The sequence below is a fragment of the Phocoena phocoena genome, chromosome 3, assembly GCF_963924675.1.
Source record: "Phocoena phocoena chromosome 3, mPhoPho1.1, whole genome shotgun sequence".
NCBI lineage: Eukaryota > Metazoa > Chordata > Mammalia > Artiodactyla > Phocoenidae > Phocoena > Phocoena phocoena.
Window position 1 is genome coordinate 153903873 of NC_089221.1, and position 15167 is coordinate 153919039.

General features: G+C 51.0%; 1 protein-coding gene across 1 annotated transcript in view; it reads right to left on the reverse strand.

The window, feature by feature from the left end:
- COL23A1 (collagen type XXIII alpha 1 chain) overlaps window positions 1-15167 on the reverse strand; it is a 365892-nt gene that overhangs the window by 67004 nt on the left and 283721 nt on the right. Inside the window, exon 3 of the mRNA XM_065873754.1 lies at window positions 2048-2092. Coding sequence (XP_065729826.1) covers window positions 2048-2092 — 45 coding nt within the window. The remainder of the gene's footprint in view (window positions 1-2047; window positions 2093-15167) is intronic.

Consider the following 15167-nt stretch of genomic DNA (forward strand, 5'->3'; position numbering starts at 1 on the left):
GACCCAGGGCAGTGTCAGGGGCCCAGTAAGTCCTTGTCTTTCTTTGACTTTTAGATCAGTTGTAAATTGGAATCATAATTCTAATGGGTTTTTGAGTAAGTTGAGTAATATTATACTTTGTCCTAAAAAAAGTCACTATGTATTCCTCATCTCCTTCCAAAAAGGACTTCAGTAGCTTACAATAAAAGGCAATAAAACCTTTTACGAGGGCAGAAATAAGAACTGAGTGATGAAGTGTGTATTTGGCCGATGGTGCAGGGAGGTGATTACACACAAAATCCATTGCAATCAAACACAAAACAGTCCTCAGCTTCTGGAAGTCAAAGCAAACAGAGTGCCAGGAAAGGTGTTTCCTTCCAGTGAACTCTGGGGAGTTTATCTGGAGGGCTTCTATGTAGGGACCTAGATAGCTCAAGCACGCAGCAAAACGCGAGGACAAGAGGCCCGTGCCCAGTTTCAGGAAGAAGAGTCTGAGGTTCAGAGAGAACCTGCCCCCTTTCTCCCAGGCTCAGTCTGCCTTTACCACCATGCTCTCTTTATGAATTTGCTTAGGGGCTGAGCACATGTGTATTCTTTCATTCGTTCACTGCTCTGTGCATTTCCATTCCCTGGAGCCTCCTCTGCACCAGGCTCTTGGCTGGGTTGGTGATAGCCCCAGCCAGAGGGATTAGATATAAGCCTTTTTGGAGGAGATGCTTGAGCTAGACTGAAAGGACAAAGAATAGTGAATTTGGGGTAAGAGTCCAGGTAGAGGAGGAGACATTCTGGGGGTGGGGAGGACATAAGAGTACAGGCTCAGAGTGGGAGGGCCCCAGACATCCACAATGAGGTTGGAGGTAGGGGACATGGGAGGAACAGTGGTGAGAACTGCAGGAGGCTGTGCTGATGAGGACAGTGCTGTGACATACTGAGGAGGAGGCTGATGGGGATTTGGTGGGGGAGTGGGGAGGGAGGGATCAAGGATGATGCCCTGGTGTCTGCATAGGGAAGCAGGCGGCTGGAGGCCCCCTCCCTACAATGGGGAACTGGAGGAGAGCATCCGGGGGAAGTGCTGGGTTCACTGGGGCCAGGTCCAACCTCTGGGTCCAGAGGAGATGACTGGCTGGAGGCAGGAAGTGGGGGCGTCATCAGCATTATGGGGGTGCCGGAGCCACAGGGGTGGGAGAGAGAGAAGAGGGCCAAGGGCAGATCCATTTAAGAGGCAAGTGGGCCCCATAGGAAAGGCATACGAGAAGGGGTCAGAGATGTGGGAGGAAACACAGGCAAGAGTCAGAGGGGGACCCAGGGGAATGGCCAATGTGAGGCCCAGGAAGAGAGACAGCAACGCATCTGTGTCTGCTGGTACGGCCATCAGGTAGTCAGTGGTAACTCTGGTCAAAAGGATGTGAGTGGCGTGACAGTGAGAAGAGACTGGAGGGGCTGGGAGGAGTGGAAGGCAAGGCAGAGGAGATGGAAGTGGGGTAGGGGTGTGTAGCCTCTGAGGGAAGCTTCACTGTGAGTTGGGGGAAGGGTACACGCAGAGAGAGTGCATTTTGGGTGAAATGAAGGTGGCAGGAGGGATGCTGGTGGCGAGTACAGGTGAGTCTGCAGGTTGCATGGAAGGTATGGAAAGGATCTTCTCCTGGTGCCTCTGCCAAGGGAAGGACAGGCCATGTCAGGGAAGGGATGGGGACACACAGGAGAACCATCTTGTGTTGAGGGACCCACAGTAGCGAGTCCCGCAAAGACAAGAGGCCATTTCAGAGTGGGAGACCAGGGATTAAAGTTTCTGAGGCTGATAATGAGATTTGGGGGGTGGCCAAGGGCATAGAGGGGACTGTCACTGGAATTGTAACACTGGAATGGTGTCAAGAAGCCAAGAAAGGCAGCACTGGGCACTGCAGCTCTGGGGACAGTGGCTGGAATTGGAGGGGGCACAAAGACCTGGCCCAGGACCAAAGGTCCTGAGTTATGGGGTGGTGCGAGGATTGGCACCTCCAGCCAGGTCCCAGGTCAAGGGCAGACTTCCTAGGCCTTGGTTTAGTAATTAAGAAAACCTGGGACTCACCGGGATCGCCTCTTCTTCCAGGCTTGCCACGCCGTCCAGGGGGGCCTAGACAGGAAAACAAGGACGGACTCATTAAGAAGGGAACCCAGTGAGCTTGGGCACAGCCTGCCTGCTGCCAGCACCACCGCATCACCACCCCCCAACCCACACCCATAACAGCAGCCTGGGGGCAGCCAGCTCACCACCTTGCTGGCTGGGGGAGGGGAGAGGAGTGGGGAGAAAGCTCCATCTCCTGCCCCTCCCTCCCCCCTGCTCCTCTGGATCCTCCCCTGTTGGCTGCGTTCTCATCCCTCACTCATTCATTTAGTTATTCAATTAACTGTTCATTATTTCATTCCCAAGTCCTTTCCCATTCAAAAAGGTTTACTACCTAGAAACTCTTGAGGCAGAAGAGTTTTGCCACTGAGAAACTTCAGACTTTCAAGAAAAATAAGGCTGAGGGTGGGAGTTAACTTACAAAAGCCCGGACAAATGCTTTTTAATATTCACTAAAATAAAACAACAGAGACAACGCACCACATAAAGACACTATCATGGCATCTCAAATGTTTAAACTCGGTGGTAACAGGCTCTATCCTATCCATCTACTTCCTTCCTTTTGCTCACTAGACCTTTTGGCACCTCTCTCCCCTCCCCCACAGCTCCAGGGAGCCGCTTATAAATTTCTTGTGATTTATTGCACATAATGTGCACTCCAATGCACATTCTTTTCCGTATCCAGTCTCATCCATACATTTTTGCACTTTCTGAATCTGATGCAGATCATCCTGCCTCTGCCTTCTGCCCCTCGGCCCATGTCAGCCCCCGAGACCTGAGTGACTGCGATGCTGAAGAGGAAGAGGGCTCTGGGTCATGGAACCCAGAGCCTGGCGGCAGCAGGGCCCAGAGCACAGCTCGCCTGGCCTGGGAGTGGAGGGCTGAGGCCTCAGCCAGCGCGCCCTCATCCCGGCGCCTTTCCTGGAGCCCTGCTGCAAACCTCCCTGATGCTCCCTTGCCTTCCCCTCTCTGCCTCCGTTTTCACTCCCCATTAGTCTAACTACCCCTGATTCTTCCTCCTGTTTTCCTTCTCTGTGCAGAAATTTTAAAGCTTGATGTAGTCCAATTTGTCTATTTTTGCTTTTGTTACCTTTTTGACCTTTGAGTTAATTTTAACCTTTTAACCTTTTGAGCTAATTTTTGTATATGGTATAAGGTAAGGGCCCAACTTCATTCTTTTGCATGTGGGTATCCAGTTTTCTCAACAGCAATTGTTGAAGAGACTATCTTTTCCCCATTGTGTAGCCTTGGCGCCTTTGTCTAAAATCATTTGACCATATAAGTGATGTACCCCTGAATTCTGGGAGTAGAAATTCATGCCAGTTACATAGCCCTTGACTTTTCCTGAGACCAGACAGAGACCTTGAGTTTTATGCTGGAATGGCTCAGGGCTGTGTTGATTAGCGAGGCTGAGATTCTGGCACCCCCATAACAAACAATAGCTCCTCACACCAGTGTAACAGCTTATGAAGAGCCTCCAGGTCAGTGATCTCAGCCAAGGCCTGCAACACCTGCAGTGCATGGACAACTGCCTTCAACACCTCCATGTGGGTGTCTCACCAACATCTCAGACCCCTCACGGCTAAACATGCATCCTGCTCTCCTCCCAGCTCCTTCATGGGGCTGACAGCACCTGGAAACCTCGTGAGGCTGGCCGGTGTTTGGCCCGTTCTATCCAGGCACATCTGTTTTCAGGGTGAGCGAGGGTGTGGGAAGAGGGACCCCAATGGCACACCCAGCATCACGCTCCTTTGGTTGTAGGAGAGAAGAGGCCCAGCTTTCACTCACAAGGTCCAGCAAACTGGTCCCTGGCTTCTGTGCTCTCATCAGGCTATAAAAGGCCTGTGCTTGGCTCAGCAAGGTCACTCACTCGCCCTGGGCCTCAGGCTGATGTATGGGGCATGGCAGGAAAGGGGCCCAAGAGTGGGAGAGTAAGCCAGGCTCTTCCTGGACATGAAAGCTAAAGCAGCGCCATGGTTTTCTAACGGTCATTACTGGGTACGACTGTAAAATTCTCCATCTGGGAAACTCAAGCCAGATGAAGACATTTACTGCCGCTGAGGTGGCTGAACTAATGGATTTTTCTGGGTGGGTCTCCTGGGTGGCATGGTTAGGCAGAAGGCCCAATGAGGAAGATGCTAGCAAGTGGGCAGCTGCCCAGGCAGGGTGGAGTGCCCCGCCTCCCAGGGCTTTTGGGGGAAGCTCCCAGCAGGCCTGGACTGGGTGGGGGTCCTGGGGGCTGCTGAGTGCACAGGGCCTGTGGGGCTGTAGCCCTGGCAGGCTGGACAGGACTCCTAACTGCAAGGGCTTAAGTAAAGGAGGCTGAGGCTCGTGAATTCTCTGCAGGCCAATTCAAACCAGATCCTGGAGGCTTCTGTGTGAACAGCTCACAAACTGACAACTGGTCAACCCACTCTTCTAAGATTCATACTCATTCAACTGTCTCCAAGATAATTCTATTGAGAGGCAACATGTCCAAACCCAAAATCATCTCCCAATTCTCCGTGTGCTCCCAACAGCGTTCTCTTCTCTCCTAGGTGTAGGTATGATCAGTACCCACAGAGCCAAGCCAGAAACCACCTGGGAGCTGTCCGAGGCATCCTCTTGCCCCACACTTAACTGAGACCCCTTCCTCCTTGGTGTCAGGCAAAGGCTGCCCCCACACTTAGCCTCTTCCACCCACCCTTCCTGCTGTGACTCGTTTGTCCTCCTCCTAACAGAAGGTAGTCCACTGCAGCGTGCAGTCCGCACCTTGTGTAGCCTAAGGTCCCTCCTTACCATTTCTTGGCAATCTCTTTAAAAGACTGTCAAATCTAACGAGATCCATGGCTTAGAAGAGATGCAAGACTATCTAATTTGATGGGCAAAGCTGTTGAGATGAAGGATACTTTCTCTCCTTTCTCCCTACGGCAGGTGATGGAGGTGGTGAGGCCTGCCAGGCTTGATCAAATAGAGGCCCTGGGAGCGGGGAATGCCAGAGCTGAGTCCCATGCTGACCACTAGGCTCCCTGTCTGCTGCTTTTGCAAGCAGGGAGGTCTTGCACACACAAGGCCTGGATTGTGGAACCTGTAGTGGGGAAGGCAGGAAGGACGGCCTTTCATGAGTTTCTAGATTGTCAGGTGCTGAGGGCCGGCCATGGGCAGCAGCCCTGGTTCAGCATCTACTAGGTGCCAGGCCAGCTACTCATCCAGGAAATATGAACTTGGAACCCTTTGTGCTCCAGGTCTCCTGTGGCTCATCCAAGGAGCTCATCTATTCCCTGCTCAGCCCTCTGAAGAAGATGCTGGTATGCCCTGTATAGAGGGGAACTCTGAGGCTTAAGTGAGGTGAAAAGATTTGCCTAAGGTCACACAGCTGGCGCCTTGCGGAGCCCTTCATCATCAGTCTGTGATTCTTAAGGTGCAAGGGCAGTTGTGCCAGATATGTCGAACCCCCAGGCAGGCAGCCTTGACAGTGGAAGGGGTGGCCACCCTGGGGCGAGCAGCAGGGCAGATGGGTTGTGGCCCTCTGGCATCTGGGCCAGGCCTGCAGCAGATTGATCTGGGCTCCCAGGGATAGCCTGGCCAGCTGGCTGCAGCTCAGATGTTCTCCGAACAAGCAAAACCAGGCTCCTGGCCTAGCAGTTTGCCTCAGAGCTTTCCGCTTCTTGGTTTTCTTCTGTTCCTTCCTTTCTACAGTGGCAGAATGTTTCCCACTTCTGGCACAGACTCAGACACTCAGGCTGCTCTGGAAGGCACCTGGGAGTCTGTCTTGATCGACCTGCTGATGTATAGATGGAGAAACTCAGGTCTTGCCCAAGGATGCTGCTGGAAAAACCGTCCCGGCTGGAGAGTCTCCAGGTGACGAAGACCAGCTCAGGCTGTTCTCACCTCTGTGTGACCCACACGGCTCTGGGTCAGGCGCTGGCAGCCATGGGGACGCTGGTGTTTCACAGTGGGTGCTGCCATGGTGGCACCTGCAAAGTTTCCTTCCAGAGGCTTTGAGCAACAGATACCAACAGGTGATGCTGGTGCAGAAGGGGAAAAGACATGACTGAAAGGAAGCTGTTTAACCTGGAGCAAGTTACTCAACCTCTCTGAGCTTTGGGTTCCCAATCCGTGAGGATAAAATTTTAGGGGTGATGGCAACTATACCTGCCTTGCAGAACTGTTATACAGATGAGCTGGCAGCAGACACACCAGCTTGGGGGCACAAAAGAGGGGCCTATTTGGGACCCCAAGAAATAACTGGCTGCAGGCACCTCTGGGCCATTAGAATCTGGGGACGTGATGTACATTGGTTATGTGCTTCCCAAGGTGGGTGAAGCCTGAGACAGGGCAGCTATATTTCAGTATAGCTCAAGTACGGTATAGAGGGCAGGGTTTGAGTCCAGAGGCTGGCTAAGCCCTCATTACACCCTGACCTTGAGCCCACAGGGGCAGGGACAGTCTGGAGCTTTTCCAGGTCCTTAATCACAGTCTGTCTGTGGACCTAGGGATCAGGATGCCCGGGCTGAGTGGTCTGGGAATGAGATTTCTCAAAGAAATCCTGAGGTTTCAGGCATCGCATGGGCTGGTGAGGGCTCCAGCTTGCTGCTAAATGACTCTTGTGACAACCATCTGCACATTAAATAACTCCAGGGAGGATGATGCTTTTCTCAAGCACTGTTCGAGGCCAGACAAACTGGAACCATTTCTAACTGATAAAAATCTCATCTCTGGTTGGGCTGGAGCCCTCATGTCACTGACCAACTCCAAAGGGGTCCTGAACGCCAACAGGCTCCAGGGAGGCCTGAGCAGTGAGGACCTGGTTCTCGCAGTGGTGGTCTCTCTCAATCCTTCCCGGCACCTCCCTCCCCTGAGGATACCTCCTTCAGCAACGCTTGCTTTATTGCTGTCCTCTCACAACCCTGGGGCCAACCGGGGGACAGCCTGCCCAGGCCCCTCCCTCTCCCTCTTCCCCTGGCTCCAACAGTCACTCAGGAACCCACCCCCTCCCCGCCCAAACCCAGCCCCTGCTCCTCCCTCCTGCCAGCCCCTAAGGGCAGGAGCTTTTGTGCAATTTATCTAATTGAATCTATACTCAGTTCTGAAAAATGCTTTAAACCCTCTCCACACTTTTTTCTCTAAAGATTGGGGAAACTGAGGCTCAGATAAGTCAAGAAAGGCTTTTTTATAACTTTTAAAACTTTTTTATCTTTTTGAGCAAAGAACGATTCCAGGTGCCTTTTACAGTCTTCCAGGGAATTGAAAAATTTTCCATTAAGAGAATTTTTTTTTGTGTGGCTGCATTGGTTCTTCGTTGCTGTGCGTGGGCTTTTCTCTAGTTGCGGCGAGCAGGGGCTACTTTTCGTTGCGGTCCGTGGGCTTCTCATTGCGGTGGCTTCTCTTGTTGCGGAGCACGGGTTCTAGGCATGCTCAGTAGTTGTGGCTTGCGGGCTTAGTTGCTCCGCAGCATGTGGGATCTTCCTGGACCAGGGATCGAACCTGCGTCCCCTGCATTGGCAGGCGGATTCTCAACCACTGCACCACCAGGGAAGTCCAAGAGAATTTTGTAAAGACCAAAATGAATGGAAATCCGAAGGTGCAACGTCTGGTGAATACGTCAATGAATCAGAACTTCCCAGCCAAGCTGTAACAGTTTTTGCCTGGTCATCAAAGAAACATGCAGTCTTACCTAGAGGGGTGGGAGGGAGATGTAAGAGGAAGGAGATATGGGGATATATGTATATGTATAGCTGATTCACTTTGTTATAAAGCAGAAACTAACACACCATTGTAAAGCAATTATACTCCAATAAAGATGCCAAAAAAAAAAAAAAAAAAAAAAAGAAACATGCGGTCTTGCATTATCCCGATGGAAGATTATGCGTTTCCTTATTGACACTTTTCATCGAGTGTTGCTTTCAGTTGGTCTAGTTGGGAGCCGTACCTGTTGGAATTAATCGTTTGGAAGGAGCTCATAATAGAGGACTCCCTTCCAATCCCACCATATTCACAACACCACCTTCTTTGGATGAAGACCTTTATTTGGTGTGGTTGTTGGTGGTTCATTTCACTTGCTCCACGATCTCTTCCGTTCCACATTATTGTACAGTATCCACTTTTCATTGCCCATCACAATTTGTTTTAAAAATGGAATGTTTTCATTACGTTTAAGTAGAGAATCGCATGTGGAAATACACTCAAGAAGGTTTTTTTTCGCTTAACTTACGTGGAACCCAAACATCAAAGTGATTGACACAACCAAGCTGGTGCAAATGATTTTCAGCACTTGATTTGGTTATTTTGAGTATGTTGGCTCTCTCCCATGTGGTGTAACGTTGATTGTTCTCAATTAATGTCTCAATTTGATCGCTATCAACTTCAAATTCAACTGGTCTACCTGACCGTGGAGCATCGTCCAGCGAGAAATCGCCACGAGATTTTGCAAACCAGTTTTGACACGTTCCATCAGTCACAGCACCTTCTCAATACACCGCACAAATCTTTTTTTTGCATTCTAGTTGCATTTTTACCTTTCTTGAAATAATAAAGCATAATATGCTGAAAATGTTGCTTTTTTTGTTCCATCTTCAATATTAAAATGGCTACACAAAAATTCACCAATTTTGGTAAGTTTTAAAAAAAATGCACAGATATGACAGCTGTCACAATACAATCTAACAAAATTGTTTTGAATGAAGTTAAAGACAACTAAGCGCTACTGGCTAGAGCCATCTTATGGAAAAAACAGAGCGAAATTTTGGCCAACCCAAATATTTTATTTTTTTAAGCCTAAAAGCCCTTCATGTGAGCTTTGGTTTCCATGAGAATTCCTCGTAACCTACATGTTAAAAGTCCAGTCAGAAGGTCCTAGAAAAGAGCAAGTGAGGCCTTCAGAGCATGGCCAGCACGCTGGTGGACATGGACTTAGGAAGTGACCCTCAGGGAAAAGCTGGCCACTCAGCTTATCCCACCCATTCCAAGGCAACTTGACCCTAAGGGCGCTGGACCCAGGCCTCCCACTCCTGCGAACAGGAGAACAGAGCTCTGCTGAGGGAAGGGCATGCCAGACCCCAGAAGGGCCTAGGGTACTTTCACTTCCGCATCCAGGAAATAAGGGAAGTAAGTGGGCACTAGTGTGACCAACTATCCCAGTGTGCTCAGGACTGAGGGGTTTCCTGGGCCTTTTGGTGCTAAAACTGGGACAGTCCCAGGCAAACCAGATGGTTGGTCACTTCAGTGGGCAGCCTGTGAGCAAGGAGGCTCTCCACACTGCCCCATCTCCCACTGCTCCCCCCTCACTCCCCACCTACACCCCCTGCCACACGGCCTTCTTTCTGCTTCTCAAGCCAGCCAGGCCGGTCCTAGCTCAGGGCCTTTGCACCAGCTGTCCCTCTGTCCTGGGGCTCTTCTCGCATGGCTGGGGCTATTCTGCATGGTGGACTCTTTGTTGAGCTTCCTGGACACCTTCACTGATCACCCTCTCTGGCATGTTTTCTTGTTTTATTTTCTTCCAGTCACTTATCTCTAGCAAAATTACCTGGTTTATTTATTTGCTTTTTAGTGTTTATGGTTTCTCTCTCCTCACTAGGATGTCAGCTCCCTGAGGATAGGGCTCCTGTGTGCTGGTTCATGGCTATCGCCTGATAGGTAATAGTGACACATGGGTTGGTGCTAAACAAATGGTCAGAGCATGAATGAACTCTGTTCTGGTGGTAGGAGGGCACCAAGGTGTCACTGATGAGGTACCTGCTGCCATCACCTGCTGGCACCTCACATAATTCTTGCAGCAGACCCATGAGGCAGGGACACCAGCGTCCCTGTTACAGAGTGGGAGAGGGGTTGCCCAAGGTCAAGTGGCCCCGCAGCTCGGGCTCCTCTGCTGCCCGCTGACAGGACTTTAAGTTCTGAGGAAGCTGCTCCAGCTTCACTGACCACACACCCCAGAGCAGCCAAGAGGCTGAGTGGAAAAGTTCTGCGGAGGCCCCTGCTGGGCTGCTCCCAGCATCCTGGCCCGTGAAGCCCCACACAGTTCCCTGCACTATTGACTCACACTCCCAAGGGGCCCAAGTGAGTCACCATTTGTTTTTCTTGACCTCCAGGGCCAGGGCAAGGACCACGGCTCCCACTGGAGAGTGTCAGCAGTCAAGAGCTGGGTCTGAGTTCCCTGGCCCTTGTCCACTGAAGACAGGCTGCTAGGGGGCGACTCTGCCGTCTTCCTGCTCCTCCTTCCCTAGTAAAGCAGTGGCTCCCTGTCCTTCAGCCACTGGCCCCTTATGGGGGCCTGGGGGTCCCATGGCCCTCCCCGCACACTCAAACGCTGGGGTGTGGGCAGGCCCATGTGCTCCAACATCTGCAGTTCTTTATCCTGGCCCTGGAAGGGGCGGCACACTGTGTCCAGCAGTGTTATGAGCAGCATAATTCTTTTAAACAGCTTTACTGGGATATAATTCACATACCATATGAACCACCCAATAGTTTTTGGTATATTACATTATATTTTAAAAAATGTTAATTTTTTTTTAAATTGTGATAAAATATACATAAAACTTAGCATCTTAACCATTTTGAAGAGTACAGCTCAGAGGACTTCCCTGGTGGTGCAGCGATTAAGAATACGCCTGCCAATGCAGGGACACAGTTTCAATCCCTGGTATGGGAAGATCCCACTTGCTGTGGAGCAACTAAGCCCGTGCACCACAGCTACTGAGCCTGTGTGCCACAACTACTGAAGCCCACGCACCTAGAGCCCGTGCTCTGCAACAAGAGAAGCCACCACAATGAGAAGCCCTCGTACCGCAACGAAGAGTAGCCCCCGCTCGCTACAACTAGAGAAAGCCTGCGCACAACAACGAAGACCCTATGGAGCCAAAAAAAAAAAAAAAAAAGTACAATTCAGTGGTATTAAGTACTTTCACACTGTTGTACGACCATCCCTATCATCCCTACCTCCATAGCTCTTTTCATCTTGTAAAACTGAAACTCCATACCCATGAAACAATAACCCTCTATTCCCCCTCTCCCAATCCCTGGAAACCACCAGTCTCCTCTCTGTCTCTATGAATTTGCCTACACTAGGTACCTCATATGAGTGGAGTCATGTAGTGTTTGACCTTTTGTGTCTGGTTTATTTCACTTAGAATAATGTCTTCAAGTTTCATCCATGTTGCAGCTTGGTTATAGACTGAATATTTGTGTCCTCCCAGAATTCATATATCAAAATCCTAACTCCCAATGTGGCAATGGTATTAGGAGATGGGGCCTTTGGAAGGTGACTAGGTCATGAGGGTGGAGCCATCATGAATGGGATTAGTGCCCTTATAAAAGAGACCCTAGGGAGTTTCCTCATACCTTCTGCCATGTGAAGATACAAGAAGATGGCCATCTATGAACAGAAGTGGGTTCTCACCAGATACCACATTTGGCAGTGCCTTGATCTTGGACTTCCCAGCTTCCAGCACTGTGAGAAATAAATATTTGCTGTTTAAGGCACTCAGTCCATGGTATTTTTGTCATAGCAGCCTGAACGGACTAAAGCAAGCATGGAGCAGGACTTCGTTCCTTTTTATGGCTGAATATTCTTCCACTGTTCACCATTTTGTTTATCCATTCATTTGGTGATGGACACTTGGGTTGTTTCCACCTACCCTGATGCTTCAGTGAACACTGATGTACAAGTATCTCTTTGAGTCCCTCCTTGCAATTCTTTTGGGTATATATCTAAGAGTACAATTGCTGGGTCACATGGTAACTCTGTTTAGCTGGGCAGCATTTTTCATTTCTAGCAGAAAAAAGGCTTGCCCTGTGCTTGGTGTTCCTGTTCATTCCTGGTCTCCTTGGGAGAAGATAGCCCTCCTCTCCCTCTCTGTCTTTCTGGGATCATAGGCCATGCCCTACCAGGCTGTCTTCCCGAGCAGCTGTGGAAGGGTATAAAACTCAAAAGACTGATTTCATCCCCTGTACCTTTGTAAACAAGACAGACAGGGTCCCTACCATCACAAAGCCTGTTTTCTAAAGAAGAAGGATTGTATTTGTGTCTTAGAAATTCTGCTTTCACTAGTATGGCCTGGAGCAAGCCAATCCCTGCCTCCCAGTGTCTGTCTCCTCACCTTTGGACTGGAGATAGTGACCCCAGGTCCTAAGGTCCTTTGAGATAACACATGACATTTAACCTCTCAGACCCTCAGTTTCCTAGGCCCCAAATGGGGATTTGAATACCCAGTCCTCAGTCTGTCACTCAGGTAGTCATTCCCAAAACATCCACTGGAGGCCCTGCAGGCACTGGGAATCCCGTGATGGACCCGGCATGGGTCCTGTCTCTGGTTTCTGTGGTCCAGAGATACTGGCCCACTGAGGCGCTAACCATGACACAGTGTGACAGGGTGGGGACTGGCTACGTCGCCAGTGGGACCACCCCATGACACGCTGTCCCTGCAAGCTCAGGTGTGCTCATGCCATCATTGTGCCACTCTCCATCTGTAAGGACCTTCTCTGTGCCTGGAAACCAACCTCTCCAGGACCTGCTCGACTGTCCCCTCCTCCCCACAGCTGTCTGGAGTCAAAGGAGGCTGGACAGGTCTGCTCCCTGGCTGGCTGGAGGACGTTGGGGGTGGAGGATGTTGGACTTATGTGGCACTACCTGAGAGGGAGGCACTGGTGGGCAGGGGCCTGTGGGCTGGGGCAGCTGAAAGTGGGGTGTGGGCAGGCCAGCTGTGCACAGCCATCAGGACTCCTAGGCTCACCTGGTCCCCAGGGCCCCTGGCTGTGGGGACACTGGGGACTCCCTGGGACCATCTCCCATCTATTCAGATGCCACAGTCTGGCCAGAGAGGCCTGGTGTCCTCAGACACAAGTGGCCCCTTTCTTTCCCTCCCTAGGTTCTGTGCTGCTCTGGCTGGGGCTGGCCTTATCTGGAGGGTGGCCCCTGGGTAGGGCATGCAGGAGCCCTGCCTGGGAAGCTGGAAGTCCCCTGCTGAGAGTGGCAGCTCCCATACACAGGCCCCAGGTCCTGCCTACAGCTCCAGGTCAGACTTCTGCCGTGGGGAGACGTCACCACCACTTTGGCTGTTCCCAGAGCTCTGGAGCAGGGTATTGGAATGCCGTGGGAAGCAAGGAAGGTGGCTCCTGCTTGTGGACCTGCAACATGCCAGGCATTGTGCTCAGGGCTGTACAGGTGTTCACTCTTCTGTTCTGCTCAGCACCCCTGCCAGGGAGGTGGTATCTACCCTACCCTACAAATGGAGTACAAGAGAAGGGACTTGTCCCAAGTCATACACCTGGTGTGTGGCAGAGCTGGGATTCAAACCCTGCTGTGTCCAATTCCAAAGCACTTGCCTTTTTTCTTTCTTTCTTTCTTTCTTTTTTTTTTTTAAAGGAAAAGAACTAGGACTGCCTGGGGCTTCTCCCCTCTATCCAGATGCCATCGTTTGGCTAGAGACGCAGACACAAGCAGCTCCTTTCCCATCCTAGGTCTGGTACTGCTCTGTGGGTGCAGGAGGGCCGGGTCACCCTCCAAAGTGCTCAGGGGTCCTCGGCCCCACCCTTAGTTTCAAATTCAGTGGCGCTGGAGTGATCGAGAATTTGCATTTTTAGTAAGTTCCCAGGGGATGTTGTTGCTGCTGGTCCAGGAAACACACTCAAAACCCAACTGTTTTCTTTCTCTCTCTCTTTAAATATTTTCTTTCTTCCGAAAGACTTCAAGCCTTGTACTTTCCACATTACCTTCTGTGTGCTCAGGGCATGGGGGGTTGGAGCCAAGCTGTGAGTTTGCAAAACCCAAGGAACACCAGTTCTGGGTTCATAAACCACCAGCAATGATTTCCACTACAACCACCACCGCCACTACTACTAGGACTACTGCAGTGCACACTCACTTAGAATTTACTGTGTACCAGGTGGTGTTCTGAGCTCTGTCATGTCAATCCTCCTGTAATTCTCACAGCCACGCTTCATCTCATTCTATTGAGGAGAAAACTGGACCCAGAGGGGGCAAGTCACTGGCTTGGGGTCACACAGTATCAGTGGCAAGGTCAGGACTTGACCAGGTGGTCTGGTGCCAGAGATCACACTCTGAGCCACAGACTATTCCGCCTCAGGATTAGATGAGGTGGGACAGAAGCTCCTCACCACTCCTAGTAGAAACTGGCTGAATGGCCTAAACCAAAGTCCTTATCCCCTGCCCCACCAATTCTCCATCTGAATTCCCAGTCTCTGTGAACAGCAACACCATCCACCCAGTAACCCCCAGGAATGTGGGTGGATCCATCCCATTCACACTTCCTGAGCACCCCCTCCAAATACAAAAGACGACAAGCCTACTGGCTGACCATGTCTTGGCCTTGTCCTGGCATTTTACGTGGATTACTGTGCACCACACAACAACTCCATGCGGTGGGTGCTATTATGCCCATTTTACAGTACCAAGAGGTTAAGGAACACGCCCCAAATGACAGAGTCAGAAGAGAAAGAACCCGAGTCTGCCCCTCTCTGTCCCCACCAGGTCTGGTACCAGCATATCTCCCTGGGTCAACGGTCACAGCCTCCTCCGTGGCTCCCTTGTTTGATTTCATTCTCTGCCCCACAGTCAGTGCAGTCCTTCTAAACCACAAATCTGATCATGCCACTTCCTTTAAAGCCTTTCACAGGCTTTCCACTGACCTTGGGCCACAGTCTGAGCTCTTTGGCCAAGGCCCTTCCAGGTTGAGCCAGACTTCCCTCTTTGGCCTGCTCTGCCCATCCCCTACTTGTCCTCCATACATCACTCCTGGCCCGGAACACACCACAGCCCCATGTGTTGCTCATGTCTCCAATGTCATTTCTCCCATTACTTGCCAGAATAACTCCTACTCATCCTTCAAGACCCAACTAAGACATGGACCCTCCCCTGGGAAGCCTTCCTGGCTGCCCACCCTTGGGCCAGGGGTATTTACTTGCTTCAGCACTTAGTGCACTGGGATGGAGCTGTCTGCCCAGCTCTCTTTCTCTCTCTGCTAGACTGTGAGCCCCACAAAGTGGAGACCATATTCAATTTGCCTTGGTGCTCCTGGCCCTGGCTCAGGCCAAATCCAGTTAAACTGGACTAAGGTGGATGGTCACCAGCGGCAATGCAAAGAGGCTCTGG